General features: G+C 37.6%; 1 protein-coding gene across 4 annotated transcripts in view; it reads left to right on the top strand.

The window, feature by feature from the left end:
* UBR2 (ubiquitin protein ligase E3 component n-recognin 2) overlaps nucleotides 1–22,732 on the top strand; it is a 115,639-nt gene that overhangs the window by 75,522 nt on the left and 17,385 nt on the right. For 2 of the 4 annotated variants that reach the window (XM_024765850.1, XM_024765849.1), the window contains exons 24-39: nucleotides 457–505; nucleotides 1,328–1,482; nucleotides 3,058–3,160; nucleotides 6,314–6,423; nucleotides 6,530–6,610; nucleotides 6,951–7,129; nucleotides 7,864–8,063; nucleotides 10,059–10,152; nucleotides 10,958–11,119; nucleotides 12,639–12,742; nucleotides 13,450–13,528; nucleotides 16,393–16,541; nucleotides 16,954–17,009; nucleotides 20,462–20,558; nucleotides 20,816–20,883; nucleotides 22,114–22,249. In XM_024765850.1, the coding sequence (XP_024621618.1) occupies nucleotides 457–505; nucleotides 1,328–1,482; nucleotides 3,058–3,160; nucleotides 6,314–6,423; nucleotides 6,530–6,610; nucleotides 6,951–7,129; nucleotides 7,864–8,063; nucleotides 10,059–10,152; nucleotides 10,958–11,119; nucleotides 12,639–12,742; nucleotides 13,450–13,528; nucleotides 16,393–16,541; nucleotides 16,954–17,009; nucleotides 20,462–20,558; nucleotides 20,816–20,883; nucleotides 22,114–22,249 (1,822 nt within the window). Of the gene's footprint in view, nucleotides 1–456; nucleotides 506–1,327; nucleotides 1,483–3,057; nucleotides 3,161–6,313; nucleotides 6,424–6,529; nucleotides 6,611–6,950; nucleotides 7,130–7,863; nucleotides 8,064–10,058; nucleotides 10,153–10,957; nucleotides 11,120–12,638; nucleotides 12,743–13,449; nucleotides 13,529–16,392; nucleotides 16,542–16,953; nucleotides 17,010–20,461; nucleotides 20,559–20,815; nucleotides 20,884–22,113; nucleotides 22,250–22,732 lie in introns of those variants that run through there. The other 2 variants (XM_024765851.1, XM_024765852.1) reach the window with 2 other exon arrangements.

Here is a 22,732-nt window from a genome sequence, read left to right on the forward strand (position 1 = left end):
GGGATTTTTTCCCCCGGTTTTTTTTTTTTTTTTTTTTTTTGCGGTACGCAGGCCTCTCATTGCTGTGGCCTCTCCCGTTGTGGAGCACAGGCTCCGGATGTGCAGGCTCAGCGGCCATGGCTCACGGGCCCAGCCGCTCCGCGGCATGTGGGATCTTCCCAGACTGGGGCATGAACCTGTGTGCCCTGCATCGGCAGGCGGACTCTCAACCACTGCACCACCGGGGAAGCCCTTCCCCTGCATTTTAAATCAAGAAAGAATCCACTTGGGGGGATTCTCTTAGTGGCAGGGGGAAATTAACCTTGATACCAATTTCGGGGGAGTTGCAAAACTAAGGATAGAAATCTTCTAAAATCAGAAGTTAGTATGGCAAAGATGAACATATATCAGTAGTTTTGGATATTAAATTGTTTCATGTTACTAATTCCCTGTCCAAATTACATTCATTTTTATTAGGCAGAGGAAGCCCAACGGAAATTGAAAAGACAAAATAAGGAAGATACAGGTATTTTTAATCTTTCCCAAAATCTCGTTTCAGTCTCTTTTATGTGTTAAACATTGTTTTCTATTGACTATGATGATGATTCTTAATGAAGTGATAGATTTAAATACAAGCTTTCTGAGTGAGCTTTTTTTTTCTTTTTCTTTTTTTGGCTGATTTGGGTCTTAGTTGCATCACATGGGATCTTCCTTGCAGCACGCAGGATCTTTCATTGTAGCACGTGGGCTCTTCGTTGTGGCACACGGGCTTCTCTCTAGTTGTGGCACACAGGCTCCAGAGCGTGTGGGCTCAGTAGTTGTGGCACGCAGGCCCTCTAGTTGTGGTGCCTGGGCTCTAGAGCATGTGGGCTCAGTAGTTGTGGCGCACAGGCTTAGTTGCCCTGCAACATGTGGGATCTTAGTTCCCCACCCAGGGATCGAACCCACGTCCTCTGCATTGGATCGAACCCACGTCCTCTGCATTGGAAGGCAGATTCTTGACCACTGGACGCCAGGGAAGCCCCATGAGTGAACTTTCAAGGGCTAATAAATATGCTAATGTAGACATAGTCTGTACTGAGTCACCTTTGGGTTAATGGTTTTATCTCAGATCGTAAGACATTTCTAGGGAAAAGAAAGGCCTTCTTTTGTACTACTGCTACTTACACAGCTGTTTTTATGCATTTGACTGACCTGGGAAGGTAAAATATAGCTTTAAGATGTGTGTAAATGAATATTCTTTGAAGACTATCAAAAGTATGTAACAAAGGGATAGTTTTTTGCTGTTTGTTCATTTGTTTTTTAAAGGATGTTCTACAAAAGAAGCCAATTATAACTTTATTTTCAGCACTTCCACCTCCAGTTTTGCCCCCATTCTGCCCTCTGTTTGCAAGTCTGGTTAACATTTTGCAGTCAGATGTCATGTTGTTAATCATGAGAACAGTATTGCAATGGACTGTAGAACATAACGGACATGTCTGGTCTGAGTCCATGCTGCAAAGGGTAAGTTTGAAGACATTTATTATTTATATTTTAGTGGTCTTGTAGTAAAAACCAAAATACAAAATACTGTCAATATCTGTACACAGGAAACTTAGGATAAAATGTAGTGTTAACTTAATTCGAAATATAGTATTTTGTTACTGTTTGTGTCTGACCATAAAAATGAGAGCCTGGCAGATTTTTTTACACCACATGGTTGTGGTTACCTTGGTCTTGTTGGCAGATCTGCTCTCATTGATTGGTCCTGATATGTCTTTGTTTATACAGTACTCTGATATTTGTATTATGTGTTGTCTTTGCATTTGTTTTTACTTAATTCTCTTTAAAAACCTCTGAGTTCATTAATACTTATGTTTTGCAGTTGAAGAAATTGAAAGTCAGAGACTTACGTTCTTATAACTAATTAGTGACAAGTCTAGAACTTGTTTGTATTTTACTTTATAGATTTAATGTAAGTCATTCATAAATTATTATCTCATTAAATTCACGTAATACCCCTATGAGTATCAGTAGATAGTTTTTGCACTGTATAGATGAGGAAGGCAAGTTTCAGTGAGATAGACTTGTCCATGTCACCCAACTAGTAAGTAACATAATAATGATACTCAGTTAGTAGCCTACTCTGTGCCTTATTCTATGCTAGGCACTTTTATGTACCATATTTGTAACCCTCAAAACTCTAGAGGAAAGCTTTTTTTTTTATTTTTATTTTGAAGATGATGAAGTTAGGCTTAGTGGGACTTGAAAGCAGTGAAGCCAGAATTCAGATGAAGGTGAGCCTTCCTCCAGAGCCTTCCTTCAAAGTTACTGTTCCTTCCATTATCTCAGCAGGCTCAAGTATCTCATTGGCTAAGATATTTGTATATGTATACCCTCCTCCAGTTTACTAACATACACTTAAAATGTAAAAGCATGGAGTTGCAGTATACTGGAGACCATCAGTATTAAATGAGCAAAAGATGTATGGGAAATGATGGAGAAAAGAGGAATGAACATCATTTATCTTATATATACATTAGCTTTATGTCATTCAGGCTAACTTAGTTCTTCCAAGTCTAACAACCACAGTAGCCCTATGTGTAGGGAATGATACAGAGACACCACACGCATTATCTCCTTCAAAAATTGGGGAGCAGGATAAAGAACAATAAAAGTGCAAATAGATTAGTGTAGTTATATTCTTAGAAGTCTAGTAAGGAATTTTTCCTAGGTCTAATTATTTGGCCACTGATTCTTAGAATCAGTGATTTTTAAGACTGTAGTGTAGGGATGGAATAAAACTGAAAATTATATGGATTGCTGGTCACAGCTGTTAGTAATTTTAACTTACCCTAAGAATTTGCAATTGAATTTTCTTCCTAGCTGAAATAGAAATTTTTGTTTCCTTGCTGCGAATTCTTTATTAGAAAATGAACTTTAGAGTTTGGATTTCATGAAAATTGGTACTTCGAATTATTTTTTACTGCACTTAGTGTTTAATAGTTTATCTTTTTTCAATAGTGAATTTTTTTTTCTTATAAAAATATGTACTTGATTTTTGTTTCACTAAAAGTTACAAAACATACTGTATTTTAGGTGTTACATTTAATTGGAATGGCACTACAAGAAGAAAAACAGCATTTAGAGAACGTCATGGAGGAGCATGTAGTAACGTTTACCTTCACTCAGAAGATATCGAGTATGTATACAGTTTTTACTAAACTTACTCAGCATGTCCGTGATTTTTAAATGTAGTATAACCTCTTTTATTTGATCATATAAGTTTTAAGTAGGTTATATTGAACCCAAATTTCTGAGACTGTCTGTATTCACCTGTGTATTATATCAGATCCTGTGTACTATATCAGATCCTGATACATTTTTTTTTTTTTTTTTTTTATAAATTTATTTTATTTATTATTTTTGGCTGTGTTGGGTCTTCGCTGCTGCACACGGGCTCTCTCTAGTTGCGGTGAGCGGGGGCCACTCCCCGCTGCAGTGCGCGGGCCTCTCATTGCGGCGGCCTCTCTCGTTGCGGAGCATGGGCTCCAGGCGCGTGGGCTTCAGTAGTTGTGGCTCGCGGGCTCCAGAGCGCAGGCTCAGCAGCTGTGGCGCACGGGCCCCGCTGCTCCGCGGCATGTGGGATCTTCCCGGACCAGGGCTCGAACCCGTGTCCCCTGCATTGGCAGGCGGATTCCCAACCACTGCGCCACCAGGGAAGCCCCCTGATACATTTTTATAAAAATCCTTAGGGCCTACCCATACTTTAAAAACATAAATTTTAATTCATGAACAGGAAAAAGTAATGAGGATTCCTTAGTTTGAAATCAGTATAGCACATAAATTTAAACTCTAGTATATACTTTTAAAAACACAGAGTTTGCTATTAGGATTTCACTTTTAAATTGTTGCTATTATCTTATAAAAAGTAATGAAAATAAGAAAATTAGCTATAGAAGATTACATTTTATATAAAGTAATGTGACTTTTTTTGAGAAGACCAAAGAAATATTTTTTCTTGCTTTTTAATATTAAAATTTCAAACATACAGACAAGTTGGAAGAGTTGTACAGTAAGCATCTATATACCTGCCACCTAGATTCAGTAGTTAGTGTTTTGCTATATTTGCTTTATGTTTGAACACTTTTTTGAACCATTTGGTTTTTTGTTTGTTTATCTTTTGGCTGTGCTGCACAGCATGCAGGATCTTAGTTCCTCAACCAGGGATCGAACCCGGGCCCCCTGCAGTGGAAGCACAGAGTCCTAATCACTGGACTGCCAGGGAATTCCCTGAACCATTTGTTTCAGATGTCATAATACTTCATCTCTAAATAAAAACACTTCCTTTATTAATTTTCACAATAAGCAGTTCTAATAGGTACCTGAAATAGTGGCAACTGTGAATCTTTTTGGTTTGCTTACGTTTTTTTGTGGTTCTTTTGTTTTTTAATATTACTCATGGGGTTTTTTTCAGTGTTTTATAGTCAGTTATAATCAATACTCCTTTTGATGCTCAAACTGTGCCACTTCTGGGTAGTGGGAGTCTATTCAATTGGCTCTGTGTCCTTTTGACCCAACCCCATTAGTATTTGAGCACCACCTTGCTTTCTGGCACAAAAGGTGTCTGAGGCTCATCTTGTACTTTACCTGCTCCAGACCTGCAATCAGTGATTTGCTGAGATGCTTAAATGAATTTGTGGTGGTATAATAGGAGTTTATGAATTCCTTGATTGCAAGGGAGTATTTCTGTAACTTTGTTTAGTATTGTGTTCTCTGCCATTTCTTCCTAAAAGATAATGACTGTGAGAATACTAGGTTCCACTGGGGGATAATATGGAGGAATAGTCCTGGTTGCTGCTAAATCTCTATTTTTCCCATTTTGCCCACATCCAGGTAAGTGGGAGGAAGAAGGGGAGCTGTCTTTCCCCACTGAAGACTATGTTCTTGGGTGCCAGCCTTTCCCAGCTCTTTTCTCTGCCAGTGTTTCTTTCTATTGATTAACATTAACATTGTATCTGTTGTACATTCTTTATCTGCAGTTTTTTTACTTTGGGATAACCACACAGAAAACTCCCTAATTTCATTTGATCTCAGGTTCTCTTTTGCTTCTTTCTTTTTCTTTCAACAATCATCATTTTCTCTAGACAGTCCTCCTATTTCTCTTTAAACATTTTATATAATTAAAACTATTGGAACTTCTGTGGTGGCACAGTGGTTAAGAATCCGCCTACCAGTGCAGGGGACACGGGTTCAAGCCCTGGGCCAGGAAGATCCCACGTGCCATGGAGCAGCTAAGCCCACGAGCCACAACTACTGAACCCACATGCCACAACTACTGAAGCCTGAACGTCTAGAGCCTGTGCTCCGCAACAAAAGAAGCCACCGCAATGAGAAGCCAGCACAGTGCAACGAAAAGTAGCCCCCGCTCGCCGCAACTAGAAAAAGCCTGCACACAGCAACAAAGACCCAGTGCGACCATAAATAAATACATAAATACATGCATACATACATACAAACAAAAGACAAACCATTTAGAGACAGATCCCTAATCCACAGCTACCAAATTTCAGATCTGGAAGAATATTAAAGATCACATAGTTCAGGGAATTCCCTGGCGGTCCAGTTGTTAGGACTCGGAGCTTTCACTGCTGAGGAACTAAGTTCAGTCCCCGGTCGGGGAACTAAGATCCCACAAGCCATGTGGCGCAGCCAAAAAAATAACAATTAAATTACATTTTTTAAAAAATATCACATAGTTTGGTCTCTTATCCTCTTAGGAAAGAGTAATATTTTGCCAGAAATGTTTCTTAAATCAATAAAATTAATAATTGGATATTGCCAACTATAAAACTAAATTAGCTAATATTGTATTAAATGTACTCCTGAGAGTAATAGACTTTTGTGTCTTTTTCTCAAAATAAAAAAGTAATCCATAGAGGAAGAAATTTGTTTTATTTTGAATCTAGGTTTTCATTAAAGAAAAGGTCAAAACAAATAGATACATGTTATATACACATGGACTCCTATAATTCTGATTCATTTTCTTAGACTTGTAAAATCTCAGGTAGACCTTTCAGCTGGGTTTTAATTTAATTTTGCTAGAGGCTATGTTAAAATAATCATTTGGTGTAAGATGTCAGTTTTGAGTGATTAAAGCATTCTAGTTGTTAACAACTTGTTTGTAAAATACAAATATGTCACATTTCGAGAGGTATTGAAAATTTCTAAGTTGAGATGTAATCAAATGATGGGCAAATGTTCCAAGCAACTTCATTTATCTTCTTGTGCATAGTAATAAGCACTATGAAGTCTTAGCTGTTGTTCGTGTGCCCTTTTTTTCCTTCTGCCTCAGAACCTGGTGAAGCACCAAACAACTCTCCTAGCATACTAGCTATGCTGGAAACACTACAAAATGCTCCCTACCTAGAAGTCCACAAAGATATGATTAGGTGGATATTAAAGGTAAAATTTCCTGCATCACTCTGCTTTTTGTGAGAAATATTAAATGTTTATCTTTAAATTTTTATAATGTTTCATAGCTTCAGAATAACGATTTTTTTTTTCATAGACCTTTAATGCTATTAAGAAGATAAGGGAGAGTTCATCCACCAGTCCTGTGGCAGAGACAGAAGGAACCATAATGGAAGAGGTATAAGATGTAAAGTGTGGTAATGCTGAAAAATTGTGGCAGGCTCACTATAAACAATTAAATTTATCTGCATTAAGTTGGTAGTTGATGTTATTCACAAACATGTAAATCCCAAGAAGTGTGCCACCATTTGTTTATATTTTTGTAGCTGTCTTTTTGGACTGCCTTTTTTTTTTTCTTTTAACATGTTAGGTTGATTAAGAAATCTTTGCTCTTCGTTTATAAAAGTGAGATTATAGAATAGTTTTTAATTAGTATTTACAATAAAGATGTTTCTGCTTTGGGGGAAAAAATATGCATTTAGCCTCTAATGGTCTAATTAAATGAAGCGTAATTTCAGAGTTCGAGAGACAAAGACAAAGCTGAGAGGAAGAGAAAAGCCGAGATTGCCAGACTGCGCAGAGAAAAGATCATGGCCCAGATGTCTGAGATGCAGCGGCACTTTATTGATGAGAACAAAGAACTCTTTCAGCAGACATTAGAACTGGATGCCTCTATCTCTGCTGTTCTTGATAATAGGTAAAAATTAATCACAATTTTTGAAACTCTTGACCATGGTTCTCAACTGAGGAAGATGTTTGGTTTTTTTTTCTTTGTAAGTACACTTAATCATAGAATAACTTAGAAGAGTTGATAAATTTTGTGGCCTCGTAGTTAGAGGACTTAATCTTAGAAATCTGAGTTTATTAGCATATGATTATGAGCATGTCTCTTGACTATAGATAAGAGAATTCATATGTATGCTTAAAATGTAAGTTATACAGAAGACCCTTGAGATTCATAAAAGAATGAATACACTGGGCTCAGTTAACTTCGTGTCTGGCTTATGTGTTGCATATTGGATTGCTATGAGGATTGAAGGAGATGGTTTTGATACATATGAAAGACGTGGGTCTCTCAAATCAAGTCATCAAAACTGTGTGTTTTAGGGACTTCCCTGGTGGTCCAGTGGCTAAGACTCTGCGCTCCCAATGCAGGGGGCTTGGGTTCGATCCCTGGTCAGGGAACTAGATCCCACATGCCGCAACCAAGACTTTACATGACGCAACTAAAGATCCGCACGCCTCAACAAAGATCAAAGATCCCACGTGCTGCAACTAAGACCCGGCACAGCCAAATAAATAAATATTTTTTTAAAAAAACAAAAAACTGCGTGTTTTAAATACGTTTCTACTTACCTAGAATCTACTGTTTTATGATTCTATAGAAACTTCTTAGGCTCATTAATTATACTCCTAACCTTTTTATTCCAGCCCTATGGTTTCAGATATGACTCGTACAGCATTGGGCCCAGCACAGACTCCGGTCCCTGAACAAAGACAATTTGTTACCTGTATATTGTGTCAAGAAGAGCAAGAGGTCAAGGTGGAAAGCAGGGCAATGGTCCTGGCAGCGTTTGTTCAGAGATCAACTGTATTATCTAAAAACAGAAGTAAATTCATTCAGGATCCAGGTAAGTCATAGCTATATCCTCATCCTCCCTATTAATAGTGACTGCCACATAGTATGGTAGGTGATATACAGAGATTTTATTAACCTAATAATAACTGTAGGCTTGGTGGTATCTTGAGCAGGTAACTTAGACAGGAATTCCTCACTTGACAGATGTGGAAACACTCCAGAAGGTTAAGTATTATGCCTGAATTACGCAGCTGATAAATAGCAGGGATTCAAAAGAAAGCTGTTCTTTGTTTCATTAACTACTTTGGTACTTAACAGTCTTTCCCATTCTTCACATTTGTAAAGTCCAATAATTAGTTGACACTTAAATAACAATAACTATTTTATCTCCATAATTATTTTATCTCATAGATAGATCCAGGGTGGAATCCCTTGAGAACAGTGGTGTAAGTCACCCCTGTGAGAAGCTATCCTTGAGCCAGATTCTCATTTAGATTATTGAGATAGAGATTACCATGCAGTGCAGGATGTTATTCAAGAGAGTCTTGGGATCAACATGGAATGGAGGGGAAGGAAGCAGGTTTGGGCAAAGGGAGAAGTTGAGCTGTGATGCAGTCCCCAAAAGACCTTAACCAACCCCATGGGATCTCTGAAGCTGAATGGCCCTTCAGAGGTGTCCCAAGTTGGGGCAAGGGGGCTAGGTCTTTATACCCTGACACTGATCAGTGACTGGTTGTGGCCTACCTCTGGAAAGAGGTGTGACCTTGATCAAAGTAGTGTGACCCTGAGCAAAGTCCCTTAAAGAGGGATAACAGTTGAGTGCTCTCTTCTAACAGCTGCTGAGGGAGTAAGTCATTCATTCCTGCAGGGGCTTCTGGGCTGCACCTTATTGTATCCACCGCAGATACTTTTATGTTTCTACTCTTACATTTGTTTATGTGTGCATATGCTTCAATGATACCAGTAAACTTCTTGAGAGTAGGAACTGTGTTTTAATTTCCAAAGCACTTACTTAGCCAGTGCTTTTCACATTGTATGACTGGAAGGAGGTTTGAGAGACCACTGGTAAGTTTGCCTTTTCTCTATAATGAAAGTCTTCACAGTGTGGCTCTCATGCACCCTAGTTAAGATACATTGGTCAGCTTCACCTTAAGAAATGATCATTTGTACTAGGCGATTTATAAATTTTATTCCAGGCTGAAGATAAAGTCACCAGTTGTATTTAGTACTTGGCTATAAGTGGACTTTTTTAATGCTTTCACAATTTATGTCATAAAAGATTTTCTTTATGCTGTGAAATTTGTACTGTCCTATTATATAAAGCAAATTAAAACTTGAGTAATTTAATGTTAGGGAATTTCTAAGATTATACTAATTTATGTAGAGAATTCAAGAATTCCCAAAGAAGCCAGCTACCCACTTTATGTTTGTCTTCATTTTTCATCTCCTTTAAATATAAAAAATTAGTACCAGAGCAGAAGCCTGTCTGAATTGCCTGTTTTTCCCTACTCTGGTCTGGGCTGCTGTCCCAGATATTTTGCTGCAGCTTTGACTCTGGTATAGTAATTATGGCTAGTCTCTGCATGGTTGTCTTTAGGCAGATTCTCCTCTACTGCCAGGACATCTTTTTTTGTTAGAGATCATTGTGACCCAGCTGCCCTGAAGGTATTAAAGACCTCTCCCTGAAGAATATCCCTTTTACCTCAGGCTCAGGGCATTTTCGGGGGATAGGAGTCTCTCAGTGCCCTGAAAATGTGAAATGTTCAAAAGATTAGATGTACTTAAATACGGGATCCCAGTTTCAGTTAACAATTCAGGGATGTTTCATTAACTTGGTCAGGGTAATGAAAATTAGAGAGTCCTGTATTCTGAATAATCCGGGGTCTTGCATAAATTATTGGTATCTCAAATCAAAGGAATAAACTAGCATATCATTTGAAGTTAACAGGCCCTTAGTAAGGATTTCGCAGTTTAAAGTTGTACATTTGTTATAGGAATATTAAATGCTTGGTTTTTCGCTTTGTTTTTTGTTTGTTTTATAATGCAGAAAAATATGATCCGTTATTCATGCACCCTGATCTGTCTTGTGGAACACACACTGGTAGCTGTGGGCACGTTATGCATGCCCATTGTTGGCAAAGGTAATTTATATTCTTAATATTAGTCAAGAGAAGCTTATCCAAAGGCTCAAAATTAAATTTTTTAATAAAGGAAATTCCATTCTAGAAAAAGGGAGAAAGAACTAAAGATGTTTGAAGAAGAAAACTCCGTATTACTGCCTAATAAATAACAAAATTAATTTGCTTTGTCATTACATTTAAAGGAGTGACTTAGAAACTTCATAGTATATCAAATATATTTTTTAATGTGGGGATCTAACAGACTAGATGAAGTAAAGGATTTTTACAGTGGTATAAGCCCTAGAAATATGTCTTTCTTTGGGTCCAGGGTGAACAGCTCTTGATTCTGAAGATGCTAGTGCTTGTCTGGTTAGTTCCTAAGATTGTCATGGCTCCCTGAGCTAAGATGGGATGACTTCAAACTTATTCTACTTTGGTGCTTTCTGTGCTTCCGCAAACCCAACAAATCAGTGCTGTTATTCTAGTGCTCTGCTCATTGAGTTGTTATGATCTGCCCCTAGTAAGTAGTCACCAGCACTGGGGGAGTAACCGCAGAGCACTGGGACCAAGAAATATGCTACATTGTGAATGATTGTTTGCAAGGCAGTCTTTTTTTGATTCTCCTGTTTTAGAACTCTTAACCTGTTTTGGTAATTACATCAACTCAAAATTAGAGTATCACTGTTAAAAATAATTCAGGTCATTTCAAGATTTTAATTTTTAGATTTTTTTTGTGGAAACAAATTATTTAAAATGTTGAAGCTTGTGGCTCTCATTTTTTAAAATTACCATTGTTTTTGATACCTCATGTTTTCTAATTGTAAAGGTATTTTGATTCCGTTCAAGCTAAAGAACAGCGAAGGCAACAGAGATTACGCTTACATACAAGCTATGATGTAGAAAATGGAGAATTCCTTTGTCCCCTTTGTGAATGCTTGAGTAATACTGTTATTCCTCTGCTGCTTCCTCCAAGAAATATTTTTAATAGGTAAGTTTTGGCTCATAAAACCTTTATGTCAAAGAACTAGTTTCCTTTGAAGGTAATGAAATAATAAACAACAGCTGGGTGAGGAGATCACTCTAGGTAAATGCATAATGTTTTCCAGGTACTTTCCAAACTTTTTATTTAGTTATTTCTTCTAGCTGACGTATGAAATATGATTTTGGTTTTTAGAAAGGAACAGGCTAAAATTTAACAGTTTCTTGGTCACCTGTAAGCACTATAAAGGATATAAAGTTCCCATGTGTTCATGAAAACTGTCTCCTTTATTTCTAAGACCCCACTTTAAATATCTCCCTCATACGTTTTAAGAGATGCTCAGTAAATTGATAGGGGGAGAAGGGGCAGCTCAAACTGACATTTTTGAACATACTAACAATTAAATATAATTTTTTGCAATTTACTGGCCAATTCAAAAATTGGGCCAAAAAGTAAAAATCTGTTAGTGTATTTAAAATGCAAAGTTTTTGTCATTTCATAATTTTTAGTGCACTTTTAGTTAATAGGAGTATTAGACATACTCATTTCAGATATGAATTTGATAGTGTCTCCTCTTCAAACCTGACCTTTGTTACTCAGTTTATGGTGTCTGTCTTACATTCACAAATACTAATTTGAGTTTTGTGAATATGAATCATCTGTTTATTTCTGTGCTACTATTTGGGTTTAAATAAAGTAGGGTCAGTTTTTTTCTCTTCAATTTTAGGAGTTAAAACCATGGTGTCTTAGTCTATGCTACTACACAGTGTTCTTAAAATACCATTAGATGTGCATGTAAGCTCATGCATTTTAATCAGAAAAGCATATCATGGTGCTGACTTATACCTGCATTTGAACTGGTAAAGAAATTAGTCATTGTTAGATTAAGAATTCTCTGCATGTAAGGAGAAAACAATCACTTTTGTGGTTCAGGTTTTGCTTTTTTTCCCAGGAGAGTCAGTTATGGCACATTTGTTAGAAGAACACAGGCTGTGGAGTCTGATATAGCTGGGTTTGAATGCCACATCTGTCCCATATATGGCCTTAGTCAAGTAACATAGCTCTAAACCTCAGTTTCCTCATCTGTAAAATGGGGACAATAATATAACCTATTTCATTAAAGATTCTGAGGATTAAATATAATACTGTAAAATGCTCACAACATAACTAAGGGCTTGCAATATAATAAGCACTCAATAAATAGTGTCCGTGGTGTGGTGATTATGATATTTAAGAAAACTAATAAATTCCAGTACCAAAAAAGTGAAATATTTGACAGATAATTCAATATGGTGCTAATAATTATCAGCATCATATTGACGAATAATGTATTTTCATTTCCATTGGTAAATACCTATTCTGACTTCTTAAAAAGCAACAAATTTTCCCCTAGGTTTTTTTATTGTTTTTTTGTTTTTTTAACATTTGAAGTGTGTCTAAAATATACCTGTGATCATTTAAGGAGTCTTTTTTGTATCTTAAACTAAGCAGCAACAGAATACTAAACACTCTCTATAATCTTTTCTAGCAGGTTACATTTTTCAGACCAACCAAATCTGACTCAGTGGATTAGAACAATATCTCAGCAAATAAAAGCATTACAGGTTCTTAGGAAAGAAGAAAATACTCCTAGTAAGTTCTGATAACCTGCTTTCATTTTTCCCTAATGTCTGAAACCATTGGGAAACACAGTTTCAGAATAAATTGTTTTAAAATATTTTAAAAGTGAAACCTCTCACTTTAAAACTTGACTTTCTCTAATTTTCTTTGTCTTAATGAACTAAATTTGAATCTGCTACATTACTCCTTATTCCTTGAAAACACACAAGCTCATGTGAAGTTTATGATAAATACTTCTCACTTACTCCCCCATTTTATTGAAGAGCTTCTGGGGGTGGGGGAGATGTAACTGAGTATGGAAGAGCTGGCTTTATTCTCTGTGGGCTGACTCACTATATTGTTGGCATTACCAAAGGCTTCCCAAGTTTGATAGACATGCACTGCACTTCCGACCTTGAGGGAAGACAGTCTGAGCAGAATTTATACCATTGGTTTATAAGGAAACAAAACGGCATACTCTTCCTTTTCTTACCTTCCCTAGCTGCATTCCAGTGGCTTTACTTTGAAGAGAAGCACAGGTGACTGAAGAAGGTACCTAGGTCATCCAGAGCAATAGTGTTGCTCATGCTTTGAATGTATATTATACTGGTTTTTATTAATGGGAATTTTTCCCATTTTTTAAAATTTCTTTGACCTAAATTTAGAATGAAATTTATGACTGAAATTTATAGAAATACTGTGGATTAAAGAATAATAGTATACAATGCTTGTTTCTGTAGATACTGCCTTATCAAAGAATTTAGAAAATGTGGATGAATTGCAGCTCCCTGAAGGATTTAGGCCTGATTTTCATCCTAAGTGAGTATATTATTCCTTTTAAATTGGCCCACTTGAAATGAAAAATTAAGTCAGCAGTTAGTAAGAATATCGTTTGTCAAGTTAGGGAGCAAAATGTTACAGGACACTGATCTTGAATTCCGAGACTTAAGAATATTTACTGCAGGTGTATTGATAAAAACCTATGAACTACATGGCATGTTTAATTCTCACAAACCTCTCCTAGTCTATGTTCCTGACTCCCTCCTACACCCCTTGATCTGGCTCTCCTTGACAACACCTCATCAGTACATCTAAACCTAAGGTGCTCAGCTCCCCCACCAAAGCCCATGCTTCCTTCTGACTTCTGTTTTCTATCTATGGCCCCATCAACCTCTTAGTAACTCAGGACCAAAACCAGAGTGTTTGCAGCCTAATTTTACCCATAGCCAGTAAGTTACAAGGTATAACCCAGATTCTAGAGCTAGACTGCTTTTGTTCAGTTCCAGCACCACTGCTTATAAGCTGTGCAACTTTGTGCAAATTGCTTGACCTCTCTGTACCTCACTCAGTTTCCTCATTTGTAAAGGGAAGATAATAATATCTACCTCATAAGTGTTATAAAGATAAAGTGACAATACATTTAACGTTACCTGGAAGCTGTGCCTGGCAAATACTAAATTACTCAGTAAAAATACTACTGGAGGGCTTAACCAGAAAGAACATCAGTCCTGTGCCTCTCACATTCCTCCTCCCTATCCCCAGTCCTGTCATTTCGTTTCTTCTGCTACGTACTTCCATATTTCTAATTAAAATGCTTAATCAGCTGTGTCTTGATTTATCATTTTTTTAAACAGTGTCTTTCTGTTGACTAGTAATTAAGGATTCAACTTTGACCTCTACCCTATTCACTGTTCCTCGCCAGTCTACCTATAGAGTTATTTCACAATTTTTGGTTAAATCATTTGTCCGTTTTTATATTATAATTGTTTCTACTGATAAGTTGTATGGTAAATTTTCCTTTCTTATACATTTTGTTTTCCTGTGGTTAATAATTACCTTATTTTTTTCATATACTTGGTTTTCTTTGTATATAATACTTTTTTCCCCCCTAAACATTGCAGTAGACCTGTCAGATGCCTAGCAGTAGCTATCAGTGCTCAGATGCATCAGATGATCTTCCTTCCTGGAGCCCTCCTCCCACAGCCTTGGCCCTCCCATGCCAATCAGAACAGGGCACAGCTGTCACCCTAAGACTTCCCCTAGCCCTGCTCCTCTTGTTTGCTGGATCTTGTATCCTTCTCTCTCTCTTTTTTTTTTTTGGCCGCACCTGTGGCATGTAGGATTTTAGTTCCCTGACCAGTGATTGAACCCACACCCCCTGCTTTGGGAGTGCGGAATCTTAACCACTGGGGAAGTCCTCTCCTTCCTTTCTTAATTTACTCCCTCATGTTGCATCTCTCAGCAGATTCCTAAGAAAAGGTGCCTGGGTGTTAAATTTTCCATGTCTGAAAATACATTTATTATATCCATATGCTTGATAGATGGTTTGGGTATAGAATTATAGGTTAGAAGTAACTTTACGTCTAGATTTTGAAGGCAGTGTTTACTAACTTCTAGCACCCACTGAGAAATTAACACCATTCTGATTCCTGTTCCGTTGTAACTTTATTACTTCTGGAAACTGTTGTGATTGTCTCATTAATTCCCAATGTTCTGAAATTTCTCTGTGATATTCCTTGGTATGTGAGTCTTCATTCATTTCGCCACGTTTTCAACAGGCTCTTTGAAGATTCATATCCTTCAGTTTGGGGAATGTTTTATTTTGTTCCTTAGATAATTTTCTCTTGGTTTTTCCATTCTTTGAGGTAGTCCTACTGTTAGTTCATTCTTGGCCCTCTTGGACTGATCTCCTTATTTATTTATGTAGGTGTGTATGTAGGTATGTATGTATGGCTGCATTGGGTCTTCACTGCTGCACACGGGCTTTCTCTAGTTGCGGCAAGCAGGGGCTATTCTTCGTTGCAGTGTGTGGGCCTCTCATTGTGGTGGTTTCTCTTGTTCCGGAGCACAGGCTTTAGGCCCATGGGCTTCAGTAGTTGTGGCGCGCAGGCTTAATAGTTGTGGCTCGTGGGCTCTAGAGCGCAGGCTCAGTATTTGTGGCACACAGGCTTAGTTGCTCCATGGCATGTGGGATCTTCCCAGACCAGGGATCGAACCCGTGTCCCCTGCGTTGGTAGGCAGATTCTTAACCACTGCGCCACCAGGGAAGTCCCCTAATTTTTTTATAAATTGGTTGTTTTCTACCCTGTCTCCATTTTCCCTGAGTTCCTTTTTTCTGCTTGTTTGTTTTGGTGTTTATGTCTTTGATGTTTGATTCTTTTCTTAAATGTTTATTGGTCCTTGGGTGACTTCAAGAACAAGGCACTAAGAAGCTCACTGGATACCTGGTGGGCAGGTTGGAGCTTGCTGACCTATGAGCCTCACAACGAGGTGATCAGGCCCCGGCCAGTCTTTCACTTGGGACCCCCAAATGTCAATGTGTAAAAACGGCTTTTCCTGAGACTTCTTCACTGGAGAAACTAAAATCTATGGCAGTGGGTACACATTGCTGATGTTCTTGAGATGGGGAAGAGGTCCAGGATCCAATAGTTGAGTGTGTAGACCTTCACCCTAATACCTTGTTTTCAGGCCTGTGCATCACTGCTGCCAACCCAAGTAGAGCATAACCCCTCTCAGGCAGGGACCGTTTGCATGTCTTTCATTCCCCCTTTTCATACAACTATCTTTAGGTAGTTTCAGTGGTTCAATTCCAACATAGAAAATAGCTGTAGTTTCAAGAAACTGAGCCCTTTGATTGATGTGAGCACATTGTTTTGAGCTAATCCTGTACGTGTTCACTTCAGGAATCCTTATTCTGAAAGCATAAAAGAAATGCTAACAACATTTGGAACTGCTACTTATAAGGTGGGACTAAAGGTTCATCCCAATGAAGAGGATCCCCGTGTCCCCATAATGTGCTGGGGTAGTTGTGCGTACACCATCCAAAGCATAGGTAAGAGATTCAGAGTTGTGTCTTTAAATCTCAAGCATACATTGACATGAGTTGTGTGTAGAATCCTGTATTTAAACAGAGATGTTTAATGTGGGCAACAATATCAAATAATATAAAGACTCTGAAGCAGGAAATGTAGTGTGCTGACAGAATATTAGATTGACAGTTTATAAATTAACCACAGCAACAGAGAACTCATTTTAATGGTGGTTATAGCTTCTTGTCAGTTAAGGGAATATTTCCTCATTTTTACTTCTTATCCAAAGTTAATTCTTGTGAAATGACTTAAAGATTTCAAAACCTGACAATATTGTGCTTTCGGGAGAAAGAATTTTTTTTTACTTTTTTTTTAAACTTGTAATAAAATGTACAAAACATAAAATTTACCATCTTTACCATTTTTAATCCTCAGAAAGACTTTTAAATGATGAAGATAAACCGTTGTTCAGTTCTTTGCCTTGCAGACTGGTAAGTTATCAGTTTACTCAATTCGTGGAATGGTGGAGTAGAAATTAGGTTGTTCTGCTTTTTTTAATCCAAAAAACCTGAAGTGGTTATTCAAGCATAGGTTCACTCCTTTTGAGGTAAAACCCATTTTCTGTAACAACACTGAAGACGTAATGTTTCTTATTTAATTTTTCATTATTTTTCTTTTAAATAGACTTCATCTCTTTTGGTTAAACATGTGAAAAAATGGGGGGATGGGGAACTAAAAACAAAGTGCTTGTTCTTGAATGTTTAGTGCCGTAGTTGGAAATAGAGATCAGAACATACCCTCTACCACATTTGACTACCCATTATAAGCAACATGTAAATAAGTACAAATTAATTTCAAAACAGTACATTTAATGCCTAGAAAAGTGAAGGAATATACAATTAAAGCTTGCTAATTTTTACAATGTAGCTAGTGTCAGCTGCTTCTACTACTTACCATTCAAACTTATAATCATAAAAGTGCATGTAATTTTATTCACGTAGAATCACCTGGGGAGCTTTTAAAAGTGCCTAGGCCCTACTATGGGTCAGTTAAATCAGAGTCTCTGGAGATAGGCCCCAGGCATTAATATTTTTTAAAAAGCTTCCCCCACCCCCGAGGCCAGGATTGAGAACCACTGATGTAAGAGCCCTAGCTCTTTGGAGTTTTTTAAAAATACAGATACCTGGTCACTTTGACTTATTAAATTGGAATATCTAGGAGTAGACCTGGTATTAAAACTGCCCTGAATTGTATCTTTGTGGTAAATCAGCAGCATAGCAGTACCCTGTATTCTTAACTGTGATATATGATGGATTGACTGTGACATTCTTTTGCTACAGTAAATAAGAGTTGATAAGTATGCTGATATTGAAAAGGCAATCACAAATGTATAGAATAGAGTTTACTTTGGGTTTTAAGGCAGTTCTTACACATTTTCTTGATTCTGTGTACTTCACTCTATCTCTTTGGCACATTGTCGGCTCTTCATCTGTTTTTCTGCTAATATGATTTTGTGTAATCTGTTTATATTGATTGTTAAAGCAACCTTGCATTCCTGAAATAATCCCAACTTGGTCATGTAGAGTATCCTTTTTATATATGATTATATATGATTTACTAATATTTTATCTAAGTTTTTTTTCTACGTTCATAAGAGAAATTTAATTTTTTAAAGTATGTAGCCATTAGGGACGAACTCATTCTATTTTTTTGACTTCTGCTTTTCAAATTTACGTACCTCTCCACTGACCTTTCCCTCCTATATCAGAGGATAAGGGACCTCCGGGTAAAGTAGCTTATCTTTCCATCTATTGTTTGGAATCCATCCCCTCTCCATCAGTTATCCCTTCTTCTACCTCTTTCACTCCTGGCACTTGCCCTGTTCACAAGTGTGCTCCATTATTCCTCTTACTCTTGCCCTCAATATTATCTTCTACCACCCTAGCTTTTTCATTCCTTTTTATGACCAAGCAAGCGATTTTAAAGCATATGTCACGTATTTCACCATGCAATGAAAAATGTTTAAATACAGATAAATAGCACCTACAGTTTTTAATTTCACTTCACATCCTAAGAGAAATTTTATACACAGCGAAACGTCTTTAAACAATAATGTATACTCTGGCTCCAATTTCTTGCTAACTCTTCACTTTTCAACTCCCTGCAGTTTGGCTTCACCACCACCACCCCTTGCCAACACTTTCTCACTTTTTGGAAACACCTCTTGCCAAGTTCACCAAATGATCTCATTATCATTGTGAGTGGGCATTTTTCAGCCCTTATTTGACATTCTATTTACTTAATTCTGATAACTACTTCTTTGTGAAACTCATTTTCTCTCTTGATTTCTGTGACATTCATGGTTTTCTCCCTGCCTTTCTGGCGGCTCCTTCTCAGTCTGCTTTCCCTCCTTTGTGCTGTAAATGTTATTTTAAACCCCCAGAGTTTGGCCCATGACTCAATCATCTGATACTCTTCCCTGGTCAGCCCCATCTATGTCTCTGATTCCAGTTATATCCAAATGATTCCCACCTGTTTATCTCTAAACCAGATCTATTATCTCAGTGCCATTTTTTCACCTGGATCTCCTAAAGATACCTCAAACTGAACAATCCAAATTAATTTTTCTTCCTATATTTAGAGTCTTAGTTAATGTCACCACTGTCCATCCAGGTGACCAAGCCTGCCAGAAACTTGCAAGTCCTTTTGGATGCATCTTTTGGTCTGGATGTTCATATCCAGTTGATCAGCAGAGTTTGTTGAATTTCTCTCCTGCATATTTGTCCTAGTTCTTCCATTCCTACTTCTACTGATTTGGTTCAGCCCCTATATCTTTTCTTGCCTAGATTATTGTAACTGTCTCTACCCTGAATCTCACTCTCTCCTAATATATTATCAGAGAGGTTCTCTAAAAAGTAACCCTGAGCATATCTCTTAAATGTTACTTCTCCATTGTCACTCACCTCCTGCCATTCCCCACATCCATGGGCCAGGACTGCAGAATCATTACTGGTCCCCAAATGCTAGTCCCAGACTTTTGCCTCTGCCCAAGTGCCCTAAGGAAATGACTCCTCTTTAAGAAGTTCTTCAAGCTTTGCCTTCCCTGGGAAATTTCTGAGCCATGAAGTGGGGTATACCTCATCTGTGATACTGCCTCCTTTAGCTGTCCCCTCCCCCCTTTTCTTTTCCTTCCCACCCTCAAGGCTGTGAGCTCCTTAAGAGCAGGGGGTGGGGTGGGGGGTGAGTTTTCATTTTGAGATCTTCAAAACCAAGACTAATGTATGGTAGGTCCTCAATGTCTATTGAACCAAACATTACAAAAAATTTAGAAAGTAGAGAATTAAGCAGGAAGAAAAAACTTACATCAGTCACCCATCTGTCTTTTCTATTAGCATGTTTATACTTTATTATAATAGATATTGACATGTAGTTTTGTTTCTACTCTATTCTTCACTTTACATTAAGAGTTTTCTCATTGTTCCTACATAGTCTTCATAACAGTTTTTGACGTTTACAGACACCCTGATTTGTATAACCATCTTCTTGCACGTAGTTTCCCCAGTATTTGAAGTGTTTCCCACATTTTAGAATATTTATAGACTAAATATAAAGAAATACTGCATCACATTCCTGGTAGTCTCTTTTGTTTGCTGTCTGTCTTGACACATGTGTCCTTCTTAACTTTTCCACAGAGAACTAACAGCATGGTAACAGGAGATAGCCTTGTTTTATTCATCATACAATTAGATGTTCTCCATTCCATGCATTCCATGTTAGAGACATGCCATTAAAGATGTCATAGATTCAGTTCCATACCATCTAGAGATTTCATTGAGCATCCAGCTTTACTTCAACTAGCTGTGCTTTGAACGAACATTCCTGAAAGAGGAGAACTACTTCATATGCTGGCTTCTTTGTTAATTTTGTCGTCTCTTTATTTCAGGATGACTGTCTTAGGTCACTAACAAGATTTGCTGCAGCACATTGGACAGTGGCATCACTTTCAGTGGTACAAGGACACTTTTGTAAACTTTTTGCATGTGAGTATTAATACATGTACCATATATGTTATGATAATTTCTCATCTTCTGTAATTTTGTTTTTAGTGGTGAAACTTCCCTCCATTTTGAAAGAAATATTTTGGTAATACTGTTTGTCTTATATACAAGTTCTAGCTCATGAATTCATATATAGCTTGCAAAAAATAAATTTAAAGTAGATTATATGCATTTTAAAAATAATTTAATACTTACGTTGACATATAATATGTGCTCATGTATTTTTCTTTAAACATTAGCATTGGTGCCTGGTGACAACCACAGAGACCTTCCATGCATATTAGATATCGACATGTTTCATTTATTGGTGGGTATCTTGTAATTTGTGTTTGAAATTTTTATCATATTATATAGCTTTATCTTAGACTTGATGAGTAATGCAGAGGCAGACAAGAGGCATTATCACCTATTATTCTTACTACTTCTGAGTATAATTCTTTCCTGAAGATCCTCAAAAAGAAAATGTTAAGGAATCCAGTTGAGAGACTTGACCTGGGTGTCTAATCCGGTCTCTTATTTTTGCCTTGTGGCTGAGGTCAGTAATGTAACCTCTCTATGCTTTTCACTATAGAGAAGTACTAGTAATGTAAGGGCTGCTGCCAACCCATACGGTGCTTTGGGGCAGATACAGCCCTCTGGTAACACTACTTAGCAACAGTCTATTTGTGTGATTTAGGGAAAGTCATGTCTTCTGAACAGGTGCAGGTGGTGCCAGGTCAGCACTGGCCAGGCAGTGGGTGGCTGAAGTTCAGCCCCACCTCAACCAGGTCCCCTTACTCAGGACACTGAGTGTACTGCCACGCACAGCAGCCCAAAGTGCTGCCCCCTTAATCTCTTTGGGCATCATATTCTGTGCCCGTAAGTTGGTTAATACCTACCTGATATAATTGTGTCAAAACTCAATGGGATAATCAATGTAAAGAGCTTAGAGCAATGTGTCCCTAGTAAATGTCAGCCACTGTTAATGTTCCCATTACCCCTCTGAAAACCACCACCACTGACACCACCATACAGGCAGCAGGAGGTTAACAGAGGAGCTAGCATTTATTGTGTACCTGACTGCTTTCACATTCATCTTCATTTAGTCCTTACATCCTTATTACTGAGGTATTAACAACACGTATATTATCGCCAGCTTACCAACAGGGAAACTGAGACTCAAAGGAATTGTCTAAAAGGTTCATAAGAGGATCTCGGATTCTTACCTAGATCTTTGTGGGTCCAAACCTCATGCTTTTTCCATTGCTCACTACCTAGAAAGATTTCAAGTTTTATTTTTGTTGTTATTAACAATAAACTAGATATAGGGGAATCAGTGGATAAATGAAATAATAATGCCCACCAAATGAAATAATAACGCTCTAAATAATTTTCTTTAGTCAATCCTAGTGGAATTTCTAACATGTGTACCCTTTAAGAACAAAGATTTCTTAAGAGGAGGGACTGAGCTCACAAAGAGATCACATTAAGAAAATGGAAACATGTTCAGCTGTGAAAGGAAAGGTGTTCTTTCTGACCTTCTGTATTTGGTATCCAGGTGGGCTTGGTGCTTGCCTTCCCGGCATTGCAGTGTCAAGATTTTTCAGGGATCAGCCTTGGCACTGGGGACCTTCACATTTTCCATCTGGTTACTATGGCACACATCATACAGATCTTACTTACCTCATGTACAGGTAACTCCTTTTTGTCAGATTCTTGAAGGAAGTACTGGAGTTTTTCCAGTTGAAAAAAAAAGTATTAAAGGAGAAGGTGCTTGGATGAGAGTAATATATAAACTATAATTAAGCTACTTGTAGTAGTAATTAGTAAAATAAACAGTAAAATCCTGTTTATCCTCATGTGAAAATGTTTGAAACAATTTCCCTTCTGTTAAAAACCTTAGTGATGTGAATGTTTTTACTTATTTTTTTTACTTCATAAGTTTAGTAATATTTGAGTACCACAGGCTGTATATTTAGCAGATTTTACTCACCGCTTGCTGCCTGGCACCCTGAGGCACTTTGGCTTCCTCTCCCTAAGAGGCTCCTTGTTAGGATGGAGAGCAATACTGTGTTCCGACCTGAGGGATTAAAGTTCTCTGTGTTTTGTGAGAGTATTTTCATATTACATGTGAGTGTATGAATATATTTGAGTGCTTAAATGGTGTGGTCATCAAT

Source organism: Neophocaena asiaeorientalis, unplaced genomic scaffold, assembly GCF_003031525.2.
Source record: "Neophocaena asiaeorientalis asiaeorientalis breed wild unplaced genomic scaffold, Neophocaena_asiaeorientalis_V1.1 scaffold46, whole genome shotgun sequence".
Taxonomy (NCBI): domain Eukaryota; kingdom Metazoa; phylum Chordata; class Mammalia; order Artiodactyla; family Phocoenidae; genus Neophocaena; species Neophocaena asiaeorientalis.